The sequence below is a fragment of the Chiloscyllium punctatum genome, chromosome 32 (assembly GCF_047496795.1).
Source record: "Chiloscyllium punctatum isolate Juve2018m chromosome 32, sChiPun1.3, whole genome shotgun sequence".
In the NCBI taxonomy this organism is placed as follows: Eukaryota; Metazoa; Chordata; class Chondrichthyes; order Orectolobiformes; family Hemiscylliidae; genus Chiloscyllium; species Chiloscyllium punctatum.
The window spans coordinates 29,243,526-29,262,520 of NC_092770.1; the positions used below are offsets into that span (position 1 = coordinate 29,243,526).

Genomic DNA, 18,995 nt, shown 5'->3' on the forward strand with positions numbered 1-18,995 from the left:
TGATTTCATAACAGGTGCAATGTGTAAGGCTCCGAGCTTGCTTCCTGGCTCCCAAATTACGAATACATTGGATTTTTAAAATTCCCTTCTGGGATATGGGTGTTACTAGCTGGGTCCAGCATTTATTGCCTGTGAGGTAAAAACAATGACTGCAGATGCTGGAAAGCAAATACTGGATTAGTGGTGCTGGAAGAGCACAGCAGTTCAGGCAGCATCCAACCCTAGTTGCCCCTTGAGAAGGTGGGGGTGAGCTGCCTTCTTGAACCGCTGCAGTCCATGTGCTGTACATGGACCCACAATGCCCTTAGGGAGGGAATTCCGAAGTTTTGACCCAGCGACACTGAAGGAATGGCGATGTATTTCAGGATGATGAATGGTTTGGAGGGAATCTTTTAGTGGCAGTATTCCAACCATAAATTAATTCACTGTGAGAGCTATTCATTTTACAAATGCTAGTTTCTTTCCTGTGCTATTTTGGAACTGCTTTTGAATTGAGTAGATCCATATTTGTTGCGATACACAATGTAGAATTTCTAGAGTATGGAAGAAGGCCATTCAGCACATCAAGTCCATACTGATCTTCCAAACAGCATCCCACCCACTCACCTTATCCTGGTAATTCCATGGTTAAGCCACCTAGCCTGTACATCTTTGGATTGTGGGAGGAAACTGGAGCAAACCCACACAGACAGTCGTCTAAGGGTGGAATTGAAATGGGGTCCCTGGTGCTATGAGGGAGCAGTGCTGACTGCTGAGCCACTGTGCCAACTTCTTCCTCTCTGTCTCCATAAAGCACTTCCATTCTGAGCCTATGAAAACTTTAAAAATATTGCTTTTCCTCCTCATCCACCCACAGGACCCTTGTTCCTGTGTAATGCTATGATTCAGCAGCACCAGACTTTTTTAAAAAAATGACATTTTGTGATATCTGAAATGAAATTATAGAGAAAAGCAGTTAAGAGTAAAATGTTGCTTGACATACCTTCAAGAACAGCCAAGAATAGTTTCTAATTAATATTCTAAAGATTCCATCTTACGCCCATGTATCAAAATGGTGTCGAGTCACCAGACAGCAATTCCAACTGGCATCAGAAGAACTTACAAACATTGCATGCTGCATTTCCAAACCCTGCTGAGGATTGGAATGGAGATGGAGGAGGTGAGACAACATGCATGTCCCCTGCTACTATTCTCCATCTTTACAGAGGTAGCAAAGAATCAGTCAGGCTCTTTAAGGGCCTACCTGGGGCCGATCGAAAGAGACAGTTTAGGATTTTCTGGACTCCTGCAATGGCCGGTTTAACCACCTTGAGGTTGGCGTCCAACATCTGTTGGGGCACCTACACTCTAGGAGAACCCTTGAGGCCTTGTTTGCCCCCTTGGATGTGAGCACAGCCCATTCCATCCCTTCATAACCACACAGGTGAGTGTGGTGTTTCAGAAAATGCCAGTGAGATGTCCCCTCCGTGTTGAAATACCTTGTCAGTGGTTAGCACTGCTGCCTGACAATGCCAGAGACTTGGGTTCAATTCCGCACTCAAGTGACTGTCCATGTGGAGTTTGCACATTCTCCCTGTGTTTGTGTGGGTTTCCTCCCACAGTCCAAAACTGTACAGGTTAGGTGGATTGGCCATGGAAAATGCAGGAATAGGATTGGGGATGAGTTTGGGTGGGATGCTTCTTAGAGGGTTGATATGGACTCGATGGGCTGAATGGCTGGCTTCCATGCTGTAGGGATTCTATGATAAAACAATAAAGAAATTGCCAGAGAAGCTCAACAGGTCTGGAAGCATGTATAGAGAGAAAGCAGAGTTCTGAAGCAGGGTCACTGGAAGATATTAATCTGTTTCTCTCTCCGCAGATGCTGTTAGACCTATTGAGTTTCCCCAGCCGTTTCTGTTTTTTGTTTCAGATTTCAACATCAATAGTTCCTTCCTTCATTTATATAACTGTACCTTCCTCCTGTTGGGATGGTAGGCTTCGAATAGTCACCTCCACATTGGAGACCTGTCTAAAACCCTTAACTGAACAGGAAACCTGTCTCCATGCCAATTAAGAAGCCTGCATGAAAATCTCTGTTCTGTGACTGACTCGCTTTGAGGTATGTTCAGGAGTCAGCAGAAATTCCAACTCCTGATTCCTGACCTCAGAGACAATACAGGTCCCAGTTCATGTTGGATCCCTACATCAAGTTGTTACTTAACGTTGAGTATTGAGGGAATTTGTGATGTATTTACTTAAGAGTTTTGCCACCTGACTTTGTATCCAGCTTCTTTGACATGGGACTGGTGGATGGTTGTATTCCTGGACTGAGCCCAGACCTTTAGGAGAGATAGAAAAGTTAACTTTTAATGAACTTATTTTCAGCAGGGTATCACTTGCACTGAGCTGTTGCACGTTGCTTGGAACCTAACAAATGCTTGTTATTCAACCTACTTTCTTTCTGAGTAAGATTGATTGCTTCGATAAAAGCTGAAATACTCTGCTTTCTTTCTTATCAGCTGTATGTGTCCTTGGTAACAAGCTTTACTATAATGGGCAGAGGGTGACAGAATGGAAAGCATCAGGAGAGTGCTCTGTCTTGGAGTGTAAGGTAAGAATTGATTAAATGTCATACAAATCAACTTAATGTAAACTCCAGTGTGCAAATGCAAGAATTTGATGCGTTTTCCAATTTGCAAATTTTTTTTTAGTTAGTTTTCAGAATATGGGAGACATAGTTCTATTGTCGTGATAATTGTGGCAGGCTTTGTCAATGAACAACCTACCAACAGTATCAAGTAGGCAATTCCAGGATTTTGACAATGAAGGATCAGTTAGAATAGATACATCAGAAAAATACTAAAGGACGGACCTGCCATCCATGGTTAAAAAAACAAATGTCAAACATAGTAACGCACTCAAAGAAACGACATATAATTCTACAAAGATGGGTGGCAGGTCCGAAGATTGAATAGAATAATTGCAAAAGATTAATAAGGAGGGAAAAATTAAAACATGCAAGAAAGTTAGACGAAACAATGAAAGCAGAAAAAGTTTCTTCATATATTTAAAAAAGAAAATAGTTAAAAATGTAAGTGTTAGTCCTGTGGAGTATGTGTTTGGCGAATTAGTAATGGAGGGTTGTAAGAAGGCAGCCCTAATTTTCTCAGTGTGCTGGGATTTGCTTCTTTCACCTTCTTTATTGGTAGAGACCACTGGAGTCCATTTGAAACTGAAACTTTCTCTTCTGGTTTGCTGTTGCTAATTTTTGCTGAGCTAAATATGGGAAAAATTGGGAAGGTAATGTAGCTGATGGAGATTATGTTCACATTCGTCATTTTAATAATCCTGAATAATGGTAAAACAACTAATCAGTGGAAATGAGGATTATGCTCATCGACTTCCATGATTTTAGTCTCAGTTAGACAAAGATAAAATTATGTTCAGGATTTACTTTTCGGCAGATCTGTAGATAAGAGAAAGTGAGGACTGCGGATGCTGGAGATCAGAGTCGTGAGTGTGGTGCTGGAAAAGGACAGAAGGTCAGGCAACATCTGAGGAGCAGGAGAATCAATGTTTTGGGCAAAAGCACATCATCAGGAATGAGGTTCATTCCTGATGAAGGGCTTTTGCCCAAAACATCAATTCTCCTGCTCCTCGGATGCTGCCTGATCTGCTGTGCTTTTCCCACACCACACTCTCGACACATATCTGTAGATGTTTAGTCATTGTTAATAACCAACTATTTCTCAAGTGTTTCAAAATTCATTTTATTCTTAACTATAGTTACTAGTTTTTCATTAATAATGGTCTGTTTAAAACAAGGTTTCTGCCATTCCACTCTGGTTGCTGAATTTTGTCTTCGCCTTCATATGTGTACAAAGTTGAGCTGCAAATCGCGTTGGAATTTAATTCAAATTGTATCAAATCAAGCCTCTCCCACTCAGCCACTGGCTAGAAAGTTCAAAAGGATCAGATTGGAAAATAGAATTTCTCTGCTTCTGAAAATTCCAGCTGTCCCACAAGAGATGTGCCAGTATTTCAGATCAACTGGGCTGATCCAACCAAACAAAAGAGACAGGTGGCAAATGCTATTTACTGGCAGGAGATTTCCAGTCCTAGGAGTCTGGAACAAAATAGTTCATTTCTGCAGTTATGATGCATTCAGGCCCATTTCGAGCATTGTGCTACAGGATTTGTTGCCAGAAAAAAGATTACCTGATGGAAAGAGCTGGCTATTTAGAAAGAACTGAGCTTTCTCACTTAAAGCTGTGCTGTGAAAATTTTGATGTGTTCTGTTTTCCAAATCGAAATATACTCCTCATAAGTACCATCACCGAGAGCTTCGCAGTGGATGCAACATCTTTAAATATTTTAAGGTAGAGACAGAAATGAAACAAGATTAAAATATGCTTAAAATATTTTCAAGGCTGAAGTAGATTGATTTTTGCTGACCAAGGGAATGAAAGATATGAAGGAATGTAGAGTTGAGGTTAAAATCCAATCAGCCTGATCTTGTTGGTTGGTGGAGCAGACTGAGTGGTCTATCCTTGCTCCTTGTTTGTTTGTTTGTTTGAACACACTCAACACCTTGTAAGGGCATAGTATTGCGCAGCAATACTGAGTGAATATCATTTTGGAAGTATCCTAGCACCATTTTAGCTTAGTTTGTGTTCTTTCCTTCCTCTAAGACACAAAGCACAATGGTTTGCAATAACGAGGAGGTGAACACAAAAATACAACCCCTGGTATTCACTCTCTGGCCAGGCTCACAGTGTTTGAAGAATTCTCAGCTCTGCGATCCCACCGTTTAAAAATATAGCCACCCACATAGCTTCCGATGTTCGGTCTGCTGGGATTGGGTTAGATTAGACACCGGGTTGGGCGATCCTGGAAGAACCATCAAGCTTGCCGGGCTTGGAGGCAGGCTGACTGGAAGACCTGCCACAGAGAGCGAACTAAAAGGCCAACTGAGAGAAACAAAGACTAGAAGCTGAACCCTATCTCTCTAACTCTCATCCATCACCCATCTACATGAACCTGTGCTAGCTCATGCCCTCTCCCTGTCTCCCTGCCTGTCATAGCCACATGACCCTCTACCCAACCTCATCAACCTCCGTAGGCCCCATGCCAATTTAGTGTCAACTCATTCCAATGCATGTCTCTGTTCAGCAATTTTTTCCCTTGTACCTATGATAACAATTCAGTAAGTGTCCACCACGGGCAACCTCAGTGCCCAGGTCTAATCTGCTCACTCAGGGTTCCAAAGTAAAGGGATGCTAAAATCAGACTTGAGTGAAGGCATTTGATGACTTTGATAGCCAGCTGCCTGTACTTACAGCACGGAGACTGCAGGGGTTCTACAAGGCAGCTCACTGCCATCTGCTCAAAGGCAACTAGGGACGGGGCAATAAATGCTGACTCAATCAGTCATGCCCACATCCCATGGGTGAGTAAAAGAGCTTGCCCCAAATCCCAACAATGCCAAATTAGGAAATGCCTCTTTTGGGGTGGGGGTGGGATTTTGATTTCCAATTATTTCCACTATTTTTGCCATTGCAGAAAAACTCACCAATACGGATAAAATCTGTGTTACTATATCTCATCCCAGGATGAATAAGACCATAAGACACTGGAGCAGAAATTAGGACATTCAGCTCATTGAATCTGCTTACCCATTCAATCATGGCTGATATGTTTCTCAGCCCCATTCTCCTACTTTTTCCCTGTAACACTTAATCCCCTTGACAATCAAGAACCTGTTCTTCTCAGACTTAAATATACTCAGTGACCCGGCCTCCATAGTCTTCTGTGGCAATGAATTCCATTGATTCCCCACTCTCTGGCTGAAGAAGTTTCTTCTTATCTCCATTCTAAAAGGTCTTTGCTTTAAGGCTTGGCCCTCGGATCCCAGTCTCTCCTACCAATGGAAACATTTTCCCAGCATCTACCCTGTCCAGGCTGTTCAGTATTCTATATGTTTCAATTAGATCCCTCCTCATCGAGTATGGACCCAGAATCCTCAAACATTCCTCATATGTTAAACTTTTCATTCCTGGGACCAGTCTTGTGAACTTCCTCTGAACCTGCTCCCATGGCCAGTATATCCTTCCTGAGATATGGGGCCTAAAACTGCACACAATATTCCAAATGTGGTCTGACCAGAGCCTTATAGAGCCTCCGAAGTACACCCCTACTTTTATATTCAATTCCTCTCAAAATAAATACCATCATTGCATTTGCCTTCCTAACTACTGACTCAACCTGCAAGTTTACCTTGACGGGAATTCCCAAGTCTCTTTGCACTTCAGACTTCTGAATTTTCTCCCCATTTAGAAAATAGTCCATGCCTCTATTCTTCCTGCCAAAGTGCATGACCTCACACTTTCCCACGTTGTTCTTCATCTGCCACTTCTTTGCCCACTGTTCTAACCTGTCCAAATCCTTCTGCAGCCTCCCTGCCTCCTCAATGTTACCTGTCCCTCTTCCTATCTTTGTATCATCTGCAAATGAAGCCAGACTGCCCTCAGTTCCTTCATCTAGATCATTAATGTATAAAGTGAAAAGTTGTAGTCCCGACACTGAGCCTTGCAGAACACCACTTGTTACCGGCTGCCATCCTGAGAAGGACGCTTTTATCCTCACTCTCTGCTTTCTGCCAGACAGCCGGGCTTCTGTCCATGCTAGAATCTTGCCTCTAACACCATGGGCCCTTATCTTACTCAGTAGCCTCCTGTGCGGCACCTTGTCAAAGACCCTCCTGAAGTCTAGGTAGATAACATCCATTAGTTCTCCTTGGTCTAACCTGCTCATTGCTTCCTCAAAGAATTCTAGCAAATTTGTCAGGGATGACCTGCCTTTGATGAAACAAGGCTGACTTTGCCCTATTTTAGCACACACTTCCAAGTACAGTATACACTTTCCATGAATGTTAAGAGAGTATCATTCAACCTTTCAGACAACATGTCATTAAACCTCTTTGCATACTTGAACAATTGGGCAATAGTCTCTTCTGAACTTCATCTTGTTTTTACAGACTGAACTGGCAGTGCCTGTGCTTGTTACAACTAAAGATTAATGTTCCTATCCGAGTCCTCTCTTTCATTTGTGATTAGATTCCCTACAGTGTGGAAACAGGCCCTTCAGCCCAACAAGTCCACACTGACGCTCTGAAGAGTAACCCACCTAGACCCATTTCCCTCTGACTAATGCATCTAACACTACGGGCAATCTAGCATGGCCAATTAACCTGACCTGCACATCTTTGGACTGTGGGGGGAAACCAGAGCACCCAGAGGAAACCCACGCCGACACGGGGAGAATGTGCAAACTCCACACAGACAGATGCCCAAGATGGGAATTGAACTCAGGTCCCTGGTGCTGTGAGGCAGCAGTGCTAACCACTGAGCCACCGTGCTGCCCTTATATTTCTGTTTCAATGAAATTTACTTTGATATGTTTAGAAATGCATTATAAACTCAGTTTAATGTTTAAACTAAAATCCTGTATTACTCTTGATTAGTGGATGAAACCTTTTCTTATCATGCTTTGTTCTTTAACCTCAAGAATTTGGGGTGGGATGGAAGGGTGGTATCCTTTCAACTTGACATTCAGATGGTAAAAATGACTTTGAAGGCCAACTATCAAAATATAAGCCATTTAAATTGTTGAAATGACAATTGGGTGTTTTCTATAAGGGGCAGCTGATCCGCATAAAGTCAGGAAAGTCAGAGAAATTTACAAAAAGAGAGAGATGTCTCTTGTATGTCAAGGGGTGGGCGATAAATACAATTTATATCTCAAGAGTGAAATAGAGAAAAAGTTTAGGTCTCAATCCAGTCCAAGTCTATTGAAGATGCCTGACAAAATAAACTGCGGCAACTTCACATGACTTCTATTGGGAATGAAACAGCAGGACAGACAACCTGACTTTGTTCAGCCAATTAGTCCAAGATTGTTCAAATGAGTTGGAAACATTTCCAGTTCTAGAGCATTGATTTATTTTCCCAGCCCAATTTCCAGATATAATGAGTAGAAGTTAAATGAGGGTTAGAGTTGCCAAAAATGTACTGTAGTCTTCCTGAACGTGAACACCTCTGAGCATTAAAATGTACGATTACAAACGGTAGACATATAATATTTGAAGGCACAAAATTTAAATTTAAATGGTTATCTTTTGTAATGAAATGATTCTGTTCAATGCAATAACAAGTCTGCTTTAGGGAGTAATGATTTTTTTTAAACAGTGACAAAGTGGTGAGTCTTTAATGAGTTTACTTAACATCTTCTGCACCACTTGACAGGACAAATCGATGCAACGTGTTCAATATTCAAGCTGTCCTTCGTTGCCTTGCTCACGATCAAACCAAATCTCCCTGACAAACAGCTGCTGCAAGGTTTGCAGAGGTAAACTGTTTAAGGGTCTTTATTGAAGTTTAAACCTGACTCAGGATCATTGTAGCCCGGGTGAAATCTAAATTATTCCATTTTAAGAACTGGTTACTCAAACTTTTCCAAGCAACTGTTTCACTTAAACTCCAGATGCAGTGAATACGAACAACTGCTTTGCATGAAATGGTCATCTTTTGGGTGGAAGGGGCAACACAATGTAATTCCTAAACAGCAACAAAAACAAAAATTGCTGGAAAAGCTCAGCAGGTCTGGCAGTATCTGTGAAGCAAAATCAGAATTAATGATTCGGATCCAATGACCATTTCAATGTAATGCTTACTTGATCTGTTACTGCGTGGTGCAATGTTTCTGAGAATTAAAAATCTCCGTTCCTTGTGCAAGGTAAAATCTAAACACAAAGTCATGCATGCACCATGCTATATCTAACCCAAACTCTAACCCATCGCGTGATATGGAGTAGGAGGTCACAGCACGCCACTGGCCAATCACCTTTTTGAACCAAGTCAGTTAGAGACTTGGACAATATGAGACAGAAGTAGGAATCAGCAAAGACCAAACTGAACTAGCTTCCTCTTGCCAAAAACTAAAGAGAACCTTAGAAAAGGGAGGAGGTTACACACTTGGTTTTCACGCAAGGAATGGTAGACTTTAGCAAGAGTAGGAATTAATAACGTAAGAAGAAAAACAGATCTTCTCCAAAACCAAGAGTCACATTAGGGACTGGCTCCTGTAACTTGCTATTGCGTAAAACAAATAATGGACCAGATGTTCTACAATTTCATTAAGTTCATTGGGGAATGCCATGGCAAGAAAAAGAATTGCTTTTGGCTAATGATGGACATGCACAAATAATCCAGAAATTTGCAAAGGATTCGAACTCATGCCTTGTCTATTTTACTGCACAGATAGCTGGATATATATTTTATGAATTTGTAATAGGGAGTGATGTTAATGCATCATTCTAGTGGTGTGAATGCCCATTAAATTTCCAGACCCATTATTCCTGACAAGAGGATATTGATGATATCAATGAGGGGAGCGAGATGGAAAAATATTTCTCCAGTAAATCACTCCCCTGAGAAAGTTCTCCCAGGGACAAACTCCAGAATCTCTCATTTATTCGACTGTTTTAGATTAGATTCCCTACAGTGTGGAAACAGGTCCTTCGGCCCAACCAGTCCACACCGACCCTCTGAAGAGTAACCCACCCAGACGCATTTCACTCTAACCAATGCACCTAACACTACGGGCAATTTAGCATGGCCAATTCACCTAACCTGCACATCTTTGGACTGTGGGAGGAAACCCACGCAGACACGGGGAGAATGTGCAAACTCCACACAGATAGTCACCAAAGGCTGCTCCAGTAGGCATTGCCAACTATGGGGACGGCCACTCTGTAAACTGATTCCACTCAAAAGAATCTCCAATTTTTGGCAATTGAAATAACTCATGATGAACAGGTAATCATCTGATCAGGCCGAAAAAACATTGAAGCCAATTTGAATAAAGTAATTAAGAGGATAGTCATCTTTACCTCCAAAGCACTTTAATTTGCTGTTAATGATTTTCCGGTTTATCTTTATAGAGTCAGAGTTAAAAATCACACAATACCAGGTTATAAAGGAGGTAAAAACAATGACTGCAGATGCTGGAAACCAGATTCTGGATTAGTGGTGCTGGACGAGCACAGCAGTTCAGGCAGCATCCAAGGAGCTCCTTGGATGCTGCCTGAACTGCTGTGCTCTTCCAGCACCACTAATCCAGAATACCAGGTTATAGTCCAACAGGTTTATTTGGAAGTACAAACTTTTGGAGCGCTGCTCCTTTGTCAGATAGCTCTGAAAACTAGTGCTTTCATATAAACCTGTTGGACTACAGCCTGATGCCATGTGATTTTTAACTTTGTCCACCCCAGTCCAACACCGGCACCTACACTCTATAGAGTCATAGCATGCTAAGCACAGAAAAAAGGCCCTTCAGCCCATTGCATCCATGCTGATGCAAAAACAACCACCTTAGTATTATTATAGAATCGCTACAGTGTGGAAGGAGGCCATTTGCCCCATCAAGTCCACACAATCCCTCCGAAGAACATTCCATCCAGACTCAACCTCCATCCTATCTCTGTAATCCAGTACTTCCCATGGCTAACCAACCGAGCCTACACTTCCCTGAACACTACGGGCAATTTAACATGGCCAATCCACCCTAACCTGCACATCTTTGGGCTGTGGGAGGAAACCCACACAGACACATGCAAACTTCACAGTGAGAGCTGCCTGAGGTTAGAATTGAACCCAGGTCCCTGGTGCTGTGAGGCAGCAGTGCGAACCACTGAGCCACCGTGCCATCCTAATTATAGTCCTATTTTCTACCACTTGACCCATAGACTTGGATGCTTTAACATCACAATGCACATCTCAACACTCCTTGACGCATGAATTTAGCTGATGGGAACTGATGGAATGGTGCTCACCAAACAGAATCATAGAGACAAATGCTGTGTATAATGAAATTATCCACCTTTGAGTGCAGAGTTAGATCTCAGACCTTTGGTGTACTATACCAAAGCTGAGGAACACTACCTGTCACTCCTATTAGATTACAAGGAAACCTTCATCAATTAAAAAAATCACTCCAATCATTCTTTATCAACACAGGTCATGACTTTTGTGCTGATGGCCCCAACTGCGTCGAGAATTCGGAATGTGTGAATTTGGAGGCGAGTGCTATCTGCAAATGCAAAAGTGGATTTGTGCCTCTCCGTGACGATGAAGCCTACTGTGAAGGTTAGTATGTACACATCTACTGTCTGTCCAAACCCAGGGCCATGTTCATCTGTCGTAGTGATACAACAAGAACACTGAGTCAGGAGTAAACCATTCAGCCCATCTGGCCTGCTTGCCTTTGTTAGATCATGGCTGATCTGCATCACTACAAAGGAACCTCTGTTATCCGAAGGACACAGGTGGGGAGAATTTTGTTCAGTTAATTGAATGCCAGATAACACAGTTAGCCAAGCATCGGTACCTTGCGATCTTGTTCGGATAATCTGAAATTTGATTAATTGACTGCTAGATAATCGCGGTTCCTCTGTACTTCAGTTGCCTAGATACCTTACCTAACAAGATTCCATCAATCTTAATTTTGAAAACTGTTAAGCCCCCAAATTCACACTGGAAGTTGCAAACTTGTACAATCTTAAATGCTGGTGACGACATTTGTGTTACAGAACAAGTGTAAATGAGATTTATTAGATTAGATTAGATTACTTACAGTGCAGAAACAGGCCCTTCAGCCCAACAAGTCCACACCGACCCTCCAAAGAGCAACCCACCCATACCCATTCCCCAACATTTACCCCTTCAACTAACACTATGGGCAATTTAGCATGGCTAATTCACCTAATCTGCACATCTTTGAACTGTGGGTGGAAACCGGAGCACCCGGAGGAAACCCACACAGACACGGGGAGAATGTGCAAACTCCACACAGTCAGTAGCCCGAGGCAGGAATTGAAATCGGGTCTCTGGCGCATATGTCCCATATCAAATATTTGTATTAGTCATATTTTTAAGGCATCACTTAAGAGTGAATGTTTGCATCTTCAGATCAATTTTAAACTACCACCACACGATAAAACTGGTGATGCAGCCCAATGTGCCATGATGGAAGAGTTACAAAATATATTAATATTCAAATCAATGCAAATAAAACATCAGCAATTTTCAGTAAGAGGTAGATAATCCACAATGCCACACCCTATTACAACTTGCCCCAGTATTTTGATGCTGCAACATCCTTTTATTGTGATACTGATGTCACAATGAAATGTACAATATTGTAATAGATAAGAGTGAGGCAACAACTGCACGAGACTTCTTGAAAGTTCATTTGACTGGATGTAAGTTTTCATACGTGAGTCAACTGTATAATCCAAAATAGACAATTTGTAAGTGAGTAACTGTTAGCCTCATGTTGATAGTAAATCAATTTAAACAACCACCACCATATGTTCTACTGACTACATTGCCAGATTGATTTTTTTTTGTATTGGGTATGTGAGACTGGCAGATTGGGAATAAATAATTTAATGATGCTCTGCTCAACTGCAGAAATGTGCATTTCATTTTTGTAGTCCAGGGAGTACACGTGGATTATAAACAACAAAACTGTAGCTTGTTTAACTGTATTGGTGTATAATTGTGTTATGGAGCAGTGGTTTGAATTTCCAAGGATTATATTCATCAAAATGGAAAGTTTCTCCTTTACCAGACATAGGGGGAGCTGCTGAAAGGCAATGAGGTATTCTGTAGGGATGAGGTTAGAACATAGAACATAGAACAATACAGCACAGAACAGGCCCTTCGGCCCACGATGTTGTGCCGAACATTTGTCCTAGCTTAAGCACCCATCCATGTACCTATCCAATTGCCGCTTAAAGGTCACCAATGATTCTGACTCTGCCACTCCCACAGGCAGCGCATTCCATGCCCCCACCACTCTCTGGGTAAAGAACCTACCCCTGACATCCCCTCTATACCTTCCACCCTTCACCTTAAATTTATGTCCCCTTGTAACACTCTGTTGTACCCGGGGAAAAAGTTTCTGACTGTCTACTCTATCTATTCCTCTGATCATCTTATAAACCTCTATTAAGTCACCCCTCATCCTTCGTCGTTCCAATGAGAAAAGGCCTAGCACTCTCAACCTATCCTCGTATGACCTATTCTCCATTCCAGGCAACATCCTGGTAAATCTTCTCTGCACTCTCTCCAAATCTTCCACATCTTTCCTAAAGTGAGGCGACCGGAACTGCACACAGTACTCCAAATGTGGCCTTACCAAGGTCCTGTACAGCTGCAACATCACTTCACGACTCTTGAATTCAATCCCTTTGCTAATGAATGCTAATACACCATAGGCCTTCTTACAAGCTCTATTCACCTGAGTGGCAACTTTCAAAGATCCCTCTGCTCCTCCACCTTACTACGAACCCTACCGTTAACCCTGTATTCCGCATTCTTATTTGTCCTTCCAAAATGGACAACCTCACACTTGACAGGGTTGAACTCCATCTGCCACTCCTCAGCCCAGCTCTGCAACATATCTAAGTCTATTTGCAGCCGACAACAGCTCTCCGCACTATCCACAACTCTACCAATCTTCGTTTCATCTGCAAATTTACTGACCCACCCTTCGACTCCCTCTTCCAAGTCATTAATAAAAATTACAAACAGCAGAGGACCCAGAATTGATCCCTGCGGAACTCCACTTGTAACTGGGCTCCAGGCTGAATATTTACCATCTACCACCACTCTCTGACTTCGACCGGTTAGCCAGTTTTCTATCCAACTGGCCAAATTTCCCTCTATCCCATGCCTCCTGACTTTCCGCATAAGCCTACCATGGGAAACCTTATCAAATGCCTTACTAAAATCCATGTACACTATATCCACCGCTCTACCCTCATCCACATGCTTGGTCACCTCCTCAAAGAATTCAATAAGACTTGTAAGGCAAGACCTATCCCTCACAAATCCGTGCTGGCTGTCCCTAATCAAGCAGTGTCTTTCCAGATACTCATAAATCCTATCCCTCAGTACCCTTTCCATTACTTTGCCCACCACCGAAGTAAGACTAACTGGCCTGTAATTCCCGGGGTTATCCCGATTTCCTTTTTTGAACAGGGGCACAACATTCGCCACTCTCCAGTCCCCTGGTACCACCCCTGTTGACAGTGAAGACGAAAAGATCATTGCCAACGGTTCTGCAATTTCCTCTCTTGCTTCCCAATTAATCCTAGGATATATCCCGTCAGGTCTGGGGGACTTGTCTATCCTCAAGTTGTTCAAAATGTCCAACACATCTTCCTTCCTAACAAGTATCTCTTCTAGCTTACCAGTCCATTTCACACTCTCCTCTTCAACAATACAATCCCTCTTGTTTGTAAATACTGAAGAAAAGTACTCATTCAAGACCTTTCCTATCTCTTCCGACTCAATACACAGTCTCCCACTACTGTCCTTGATCGGACTTACACTCGTTCTCGTCATTCTCATGTTTCTCACATATGCATAAAATGCCTTGGGGTTATCCTTAATCCTATCTGCCAAAGATTTTTCATGCCCTCTCTTAGCTCTCCTAATCCCTTTCTTTAGCTCCCTTCTGGCTATCCTGTATCCCTCCAATGGTCTGTCTGAACCTTGTTTCCTCAACCTTATGTAAGCCTTCTTCTTCCTCTTTACAAGACATTCAACCTCCCTCGTCAACCAAGGTTCCCTCACACGACCATCTCTTTCCTGCCTGACAGGTACAGACATATCAAGGACACGTCGTATCTGTTCCTTGAAAAAGTTCCACATTTCCACAACATCCTTCCCTGACAGCTGTCTTGCAGCATCGTATTTACCCTTCCCCCAATTGTAAAACCTGCCCTGTTGCACGCACCTATCTCTCTCCATAACCAACGTGAAAATCACAGAATTGTGGTCACCATCACCAAAATGCTCACCCACTAACAAGCCCATCACTCGTCCTGGTTCGTTACCAAGTACCAAATCCAATATGGCCTCCCCTCTGCTCGGACAATCTACATACTGAGTTCGAAAAGCTTCCTGGACACACTGCACAAACACCACCCCATCCAATCTACTTGATCTAAAGAGCTTCCAATCAATATTTGGGAAGTTGAAATCGCCCATGACTACTACCCTGTGGCTTCTGCACCTTTCCAAAATCTGTTTCTCCACATCTCTGCTGCTATTGGGGAGGCTATAGTAAACACCCAACAAGGTGACTGCTCCTTTCCTATTTCTGACTTTAGCCCATACTACCTCCAAAGGCAGATCCCCCTCGAACTGCCTTTCTGCAGCCATTATACCATTTCTAATTAGCAACGCCACCCCCACCCCCTCCTTTTTTACCATCCTCCCTAATTTTACTGAAACATCTGTAACCAGGAACCTCCAACAACCATTCCTGTCCCTCTCCTATCCACGTTTCCGTGATGGCCACAACATCGTAGTCCCAGGTACAGATCCACGCCTTAAGTTCACCCACCTTATTTCTGATACTCCTTGCATTGAAGTATACACACTTGAACCCATCTCTGTGTCCACAAGTATTCCCTGTCAGTGCTACCTTCTCCACAGCCTCCCTACATTCTTGGACATCCTGACAAACAGCTAACCTTCTTGCTGGACTACAAGTCTGGATCCCATGCCCCTGCCAAATTAGTTTAAATCCCCCCAAAGAGTACTAGCAAACCTACCTCCCAGGGTATTGGTGCCCTTCTGGTTCAGGTGCAACCCGTCCTGCTTGTACAGGTCCCACCTTCCCCAGAATGCAGTCCAATTGTCCAAATACCTGAAGCCCTCCCTCCGACACCATCCTTGCAGCCACGTGTTCAACTGCACTCTCTCCCTATTCCTTGCCTCACTGTCACGTGGCATCGGCAACAACCCAGAGATGACGACTATGTCCATCCTAACTTTTAGCTTCCAGCCTAACTCCCTGTGCTCCTGAATGACCTCCCCACCCATCTTCCTACCTATGTCATTGGTGCCAACGTGCACCACGACTTCTGGCTGCACACCCTCCCCCTTAAGGATTCTGAAGACACGGTCCGAGACGTCTCGGACCCTGGCACCTGGGAGGCAACAAACCATCCGAGAGTCTCGCCCATGTCCACAGAACTACCTGTCTGTTCCTCTAACTATAGAGTCTCCTATAACTAGTGCTCTCCTCCTCTCCCCCTTTCCCTTCGGAGCCTCAGAGCCGGACCTCGTGCCAGAGACCCAGTCACTGCAGCTTACTCCTGCTAGGCCCTCCCCCTCCAACAGAATCCAAAGCGGTATACTTATTGTTGAGGGGAACGACCACAGGGGATCCCTGCACTGCCTGCTTCCTCCCCTTCCCACCTCTAATTGTTACCTGTATTAACTGGCGCAGTGTAGGCCCAATCCATACTTGAAAAATGACAATAATTCCAGATCCAGCTATGATTAGGTTTCAAGATTCTCAAACTTATTCCCTCTATGGGTTTGTTCCTGTCCCATCTCTGTGACTTTTGCCATGTTCTACAGTTCTCCAAGAATGCTGACCCCCACTTCTGATCTCTTGGGCATCCTCCACTTCCCTTCAATCCAAACTTAGTAGTTTTACCTTCAACATTCTCAGCCCTAAGTTCTGTGGTTATTCCATCCCGAACCTTCTCCAACTCTTGCTCCTCCTATCATCCCATTAAGTCATAAAATGTCACTGCAGAAGTAGGCTGTTCAGCCCTTTGAGTCTGCTCTTGCCATTCAATGAGAGCATGGCTGATCTGATCATCCTCAACTCCACTTTCCTGTCTTTTCCCCATACCCTTGACTCTTTTACTGATTAAAAATCTGTACCTCAGCCTTGAATATCCCTCATGCCTAAGGCTTGACAGCTTTCTACGGTAAACCTCTATGGCTCTCTGCTGTAAAGAATTTCACAGATTCACTACGCTCTGAGAGAAATAATTCCTAATTATCTCTATCTTAAATGGACAACCTGAGATTCTGAGATTATGCTCTTTGGTCTTAGACTGTCCCACAAGGAGAAATGATATTTCTACCTCTACCCTATCTAGTCCCTAAGAATCCTTTATATTTCATTAAGATTGCCTCTTATTCTTTGAAACGACAGTGAATAGGAGCCCAAAGACAATCCCTCCATACCTGATATCAACCTAGTGAACTTTCTATGGACTGTCTCCAATGTCAGTATATCTTTCCTTAGATAAGGGTCTCAAAACATTTCTCAGTATTCCAGCTGTGGTGTAATTCATGCCTTGTTTTAGCAAAACCTTCCTCCTTTTATACTCCATTCCCTTTGAAATAAAGGCCTACATCCATTTGCTTTCTCTACTGCTAGCTGAACCTGGATGGTCGCATTTTGTAAAGTATGCACAAGGACTTCCAAATCCCTCGATGCTTTCTGCAGTCTTCCTCCGTTTAAACAATGCTCAGCTCCTCTAGTCTTTCTGCCAAAGTGCATAATCTCTCATCTTCCAGCATCATTCCCATCCACCAAGTTTTTGCCCACTCACTTAACCTGCCTATATCCCTCTGTAAACTCTTTATCCTTGCCAATTACCTTCCTACTTATTTTTGTGTCATTTTACATTCAATTTCATTATCTGAATCATTAATATATATTGTAAATGACTGTGGCCCCAGGATTGATTTGTGTGGCATGTCATTGTTTACAAGTTACCATCCTGAAAATTATCTCTTTATCCCAATTCTCTATTTTTCATTATCTAGCCAATTCTCCATTCAAACCAGTAAACTACTCCTAACACGAAAGGTCTCTTTTGTAGCCTAATGGGTGGTACCTGATCAAACACCCTCTGAAAATCCAAGTCTATGACATCCACTGCTTTCAGTTTATGTTCATTACCTCCTCAAAGAGTTCAAATACCTTTTTTAGGAATAATTTACCATTTGTGAAGCCATACTGACTCTGCTTGATCATATTATGTATTTCTAAATACTTTGCTATTGCACCCTTTAAACAAGACATTAATATCTTCTTGATAATAGATGTTAAGTTAACAGGCCTGTAGTCATCCTTTTTAGTCTTCCCTTTATATGTGAAGGTTTTGTATTTGCATATTTCCTATGCTTTGGGATTTGAACATTTTTGCCAATACATCCACTGTCTCTTCTTTTAATAGCCTAGGATGCATCCCATTAAGTCCGGGCAACGTATTAGTTTTTAGCCCCATTAGTTTCTTTGGCATTTTTTCTCTAGTGATAGGTATTATATTTATTTGCTTTCCTCCTTTTGCCCCTTCTTTATTTTCAGAATGCTATTAGTGTTTTCTATTATAAAAACGGACGCAAAATATTTATTCAACTCCTCTGCCATTTCCTGGCTCCCCGTTATTATTTCGCCAGCCTTGTTCTCTAAGGGGCTTATATTAACTTTGGCCTTTAGAGTCATAGAGTCCTACAGCACGGAGACAGGCCCTTGGGCCCAAACTAGTCCATGCCTACCAAAATATCCATCCACTCTAACCCCATTTCCCTGCACTTGGCCCATATCCTTTTAGACCTTCCCTATCCATGGATTTGTCCAAATGCCTTTTAAATGTTGCTCATGAACCCACCTCAACCACTTCCGCTGGCAGCTTATTCCATATGCCTACCACCCTCTGTGTAAAAATGTTGCCCTTCAGATTCCTTTTTTATTCTTTCCCCTCTCACCTTAAACTGATGCCTTCTAGTCCTTGATCCTTGAAGACTGAGTGCGTTCACCCTTTCCATGCCTCTCATGATCTTATACACTTCTATAAGATCCCCCCTCAGTCTCCTACGCTCTAAATAAAAAAAGTCCAAGCTCTCCCTAAAACTCAGACCGTTGAGGCCTGGCAAAATGCTTGTAAATTTCTTCTGCACTCTTTCCAGTTGAAGAACATCCTTCCTATAGCAAGTTGACCGAAACCGAACACAGTTCTCCAGTGTGGTCTCACCAACGTCCTCTACAGCTGCAACATAACTTCCCAACTTATATACTCAGTGCCCTGACTGATGAAGGCCAGTGTGCCACAAGCCTTCTTCACT

General features: G+C 42.8%; 1 protein-coding gene across 3 annotated transcripts in view; it reads left to right on the top strand.

Annotated features, from left to right (window-relative positions):
• The window catches only part of LOC140458014 (protein kinase C-binding protein NELL2-like), a 375,163-nt gene that overhangs the window by 97,529 nt on the left and 258,639 nt on the right, over window positions 1–18,995 (top strand). For all 3 annotated transcript variants that reach the window (XM_072551970.1, XM_072551972.1, XM_072551971.1), the window contains 3 exons: window positions 2,502–2,593; window positions 8,286–8,388; window positions 11,058–11,186. In XM_072551970.1, coding sequence (XP_072408071.1) covers window positions 2,502–2,593; window positions 8,286–8,388; window positions 11,058–11,186 — 324 coding nt within the window. The remainder of the gene's footprint in view (window positions 1–2,501; window positions 2,594–8,285; window positions 8,389–11,057; window positions 11,187–18,995) is intronic.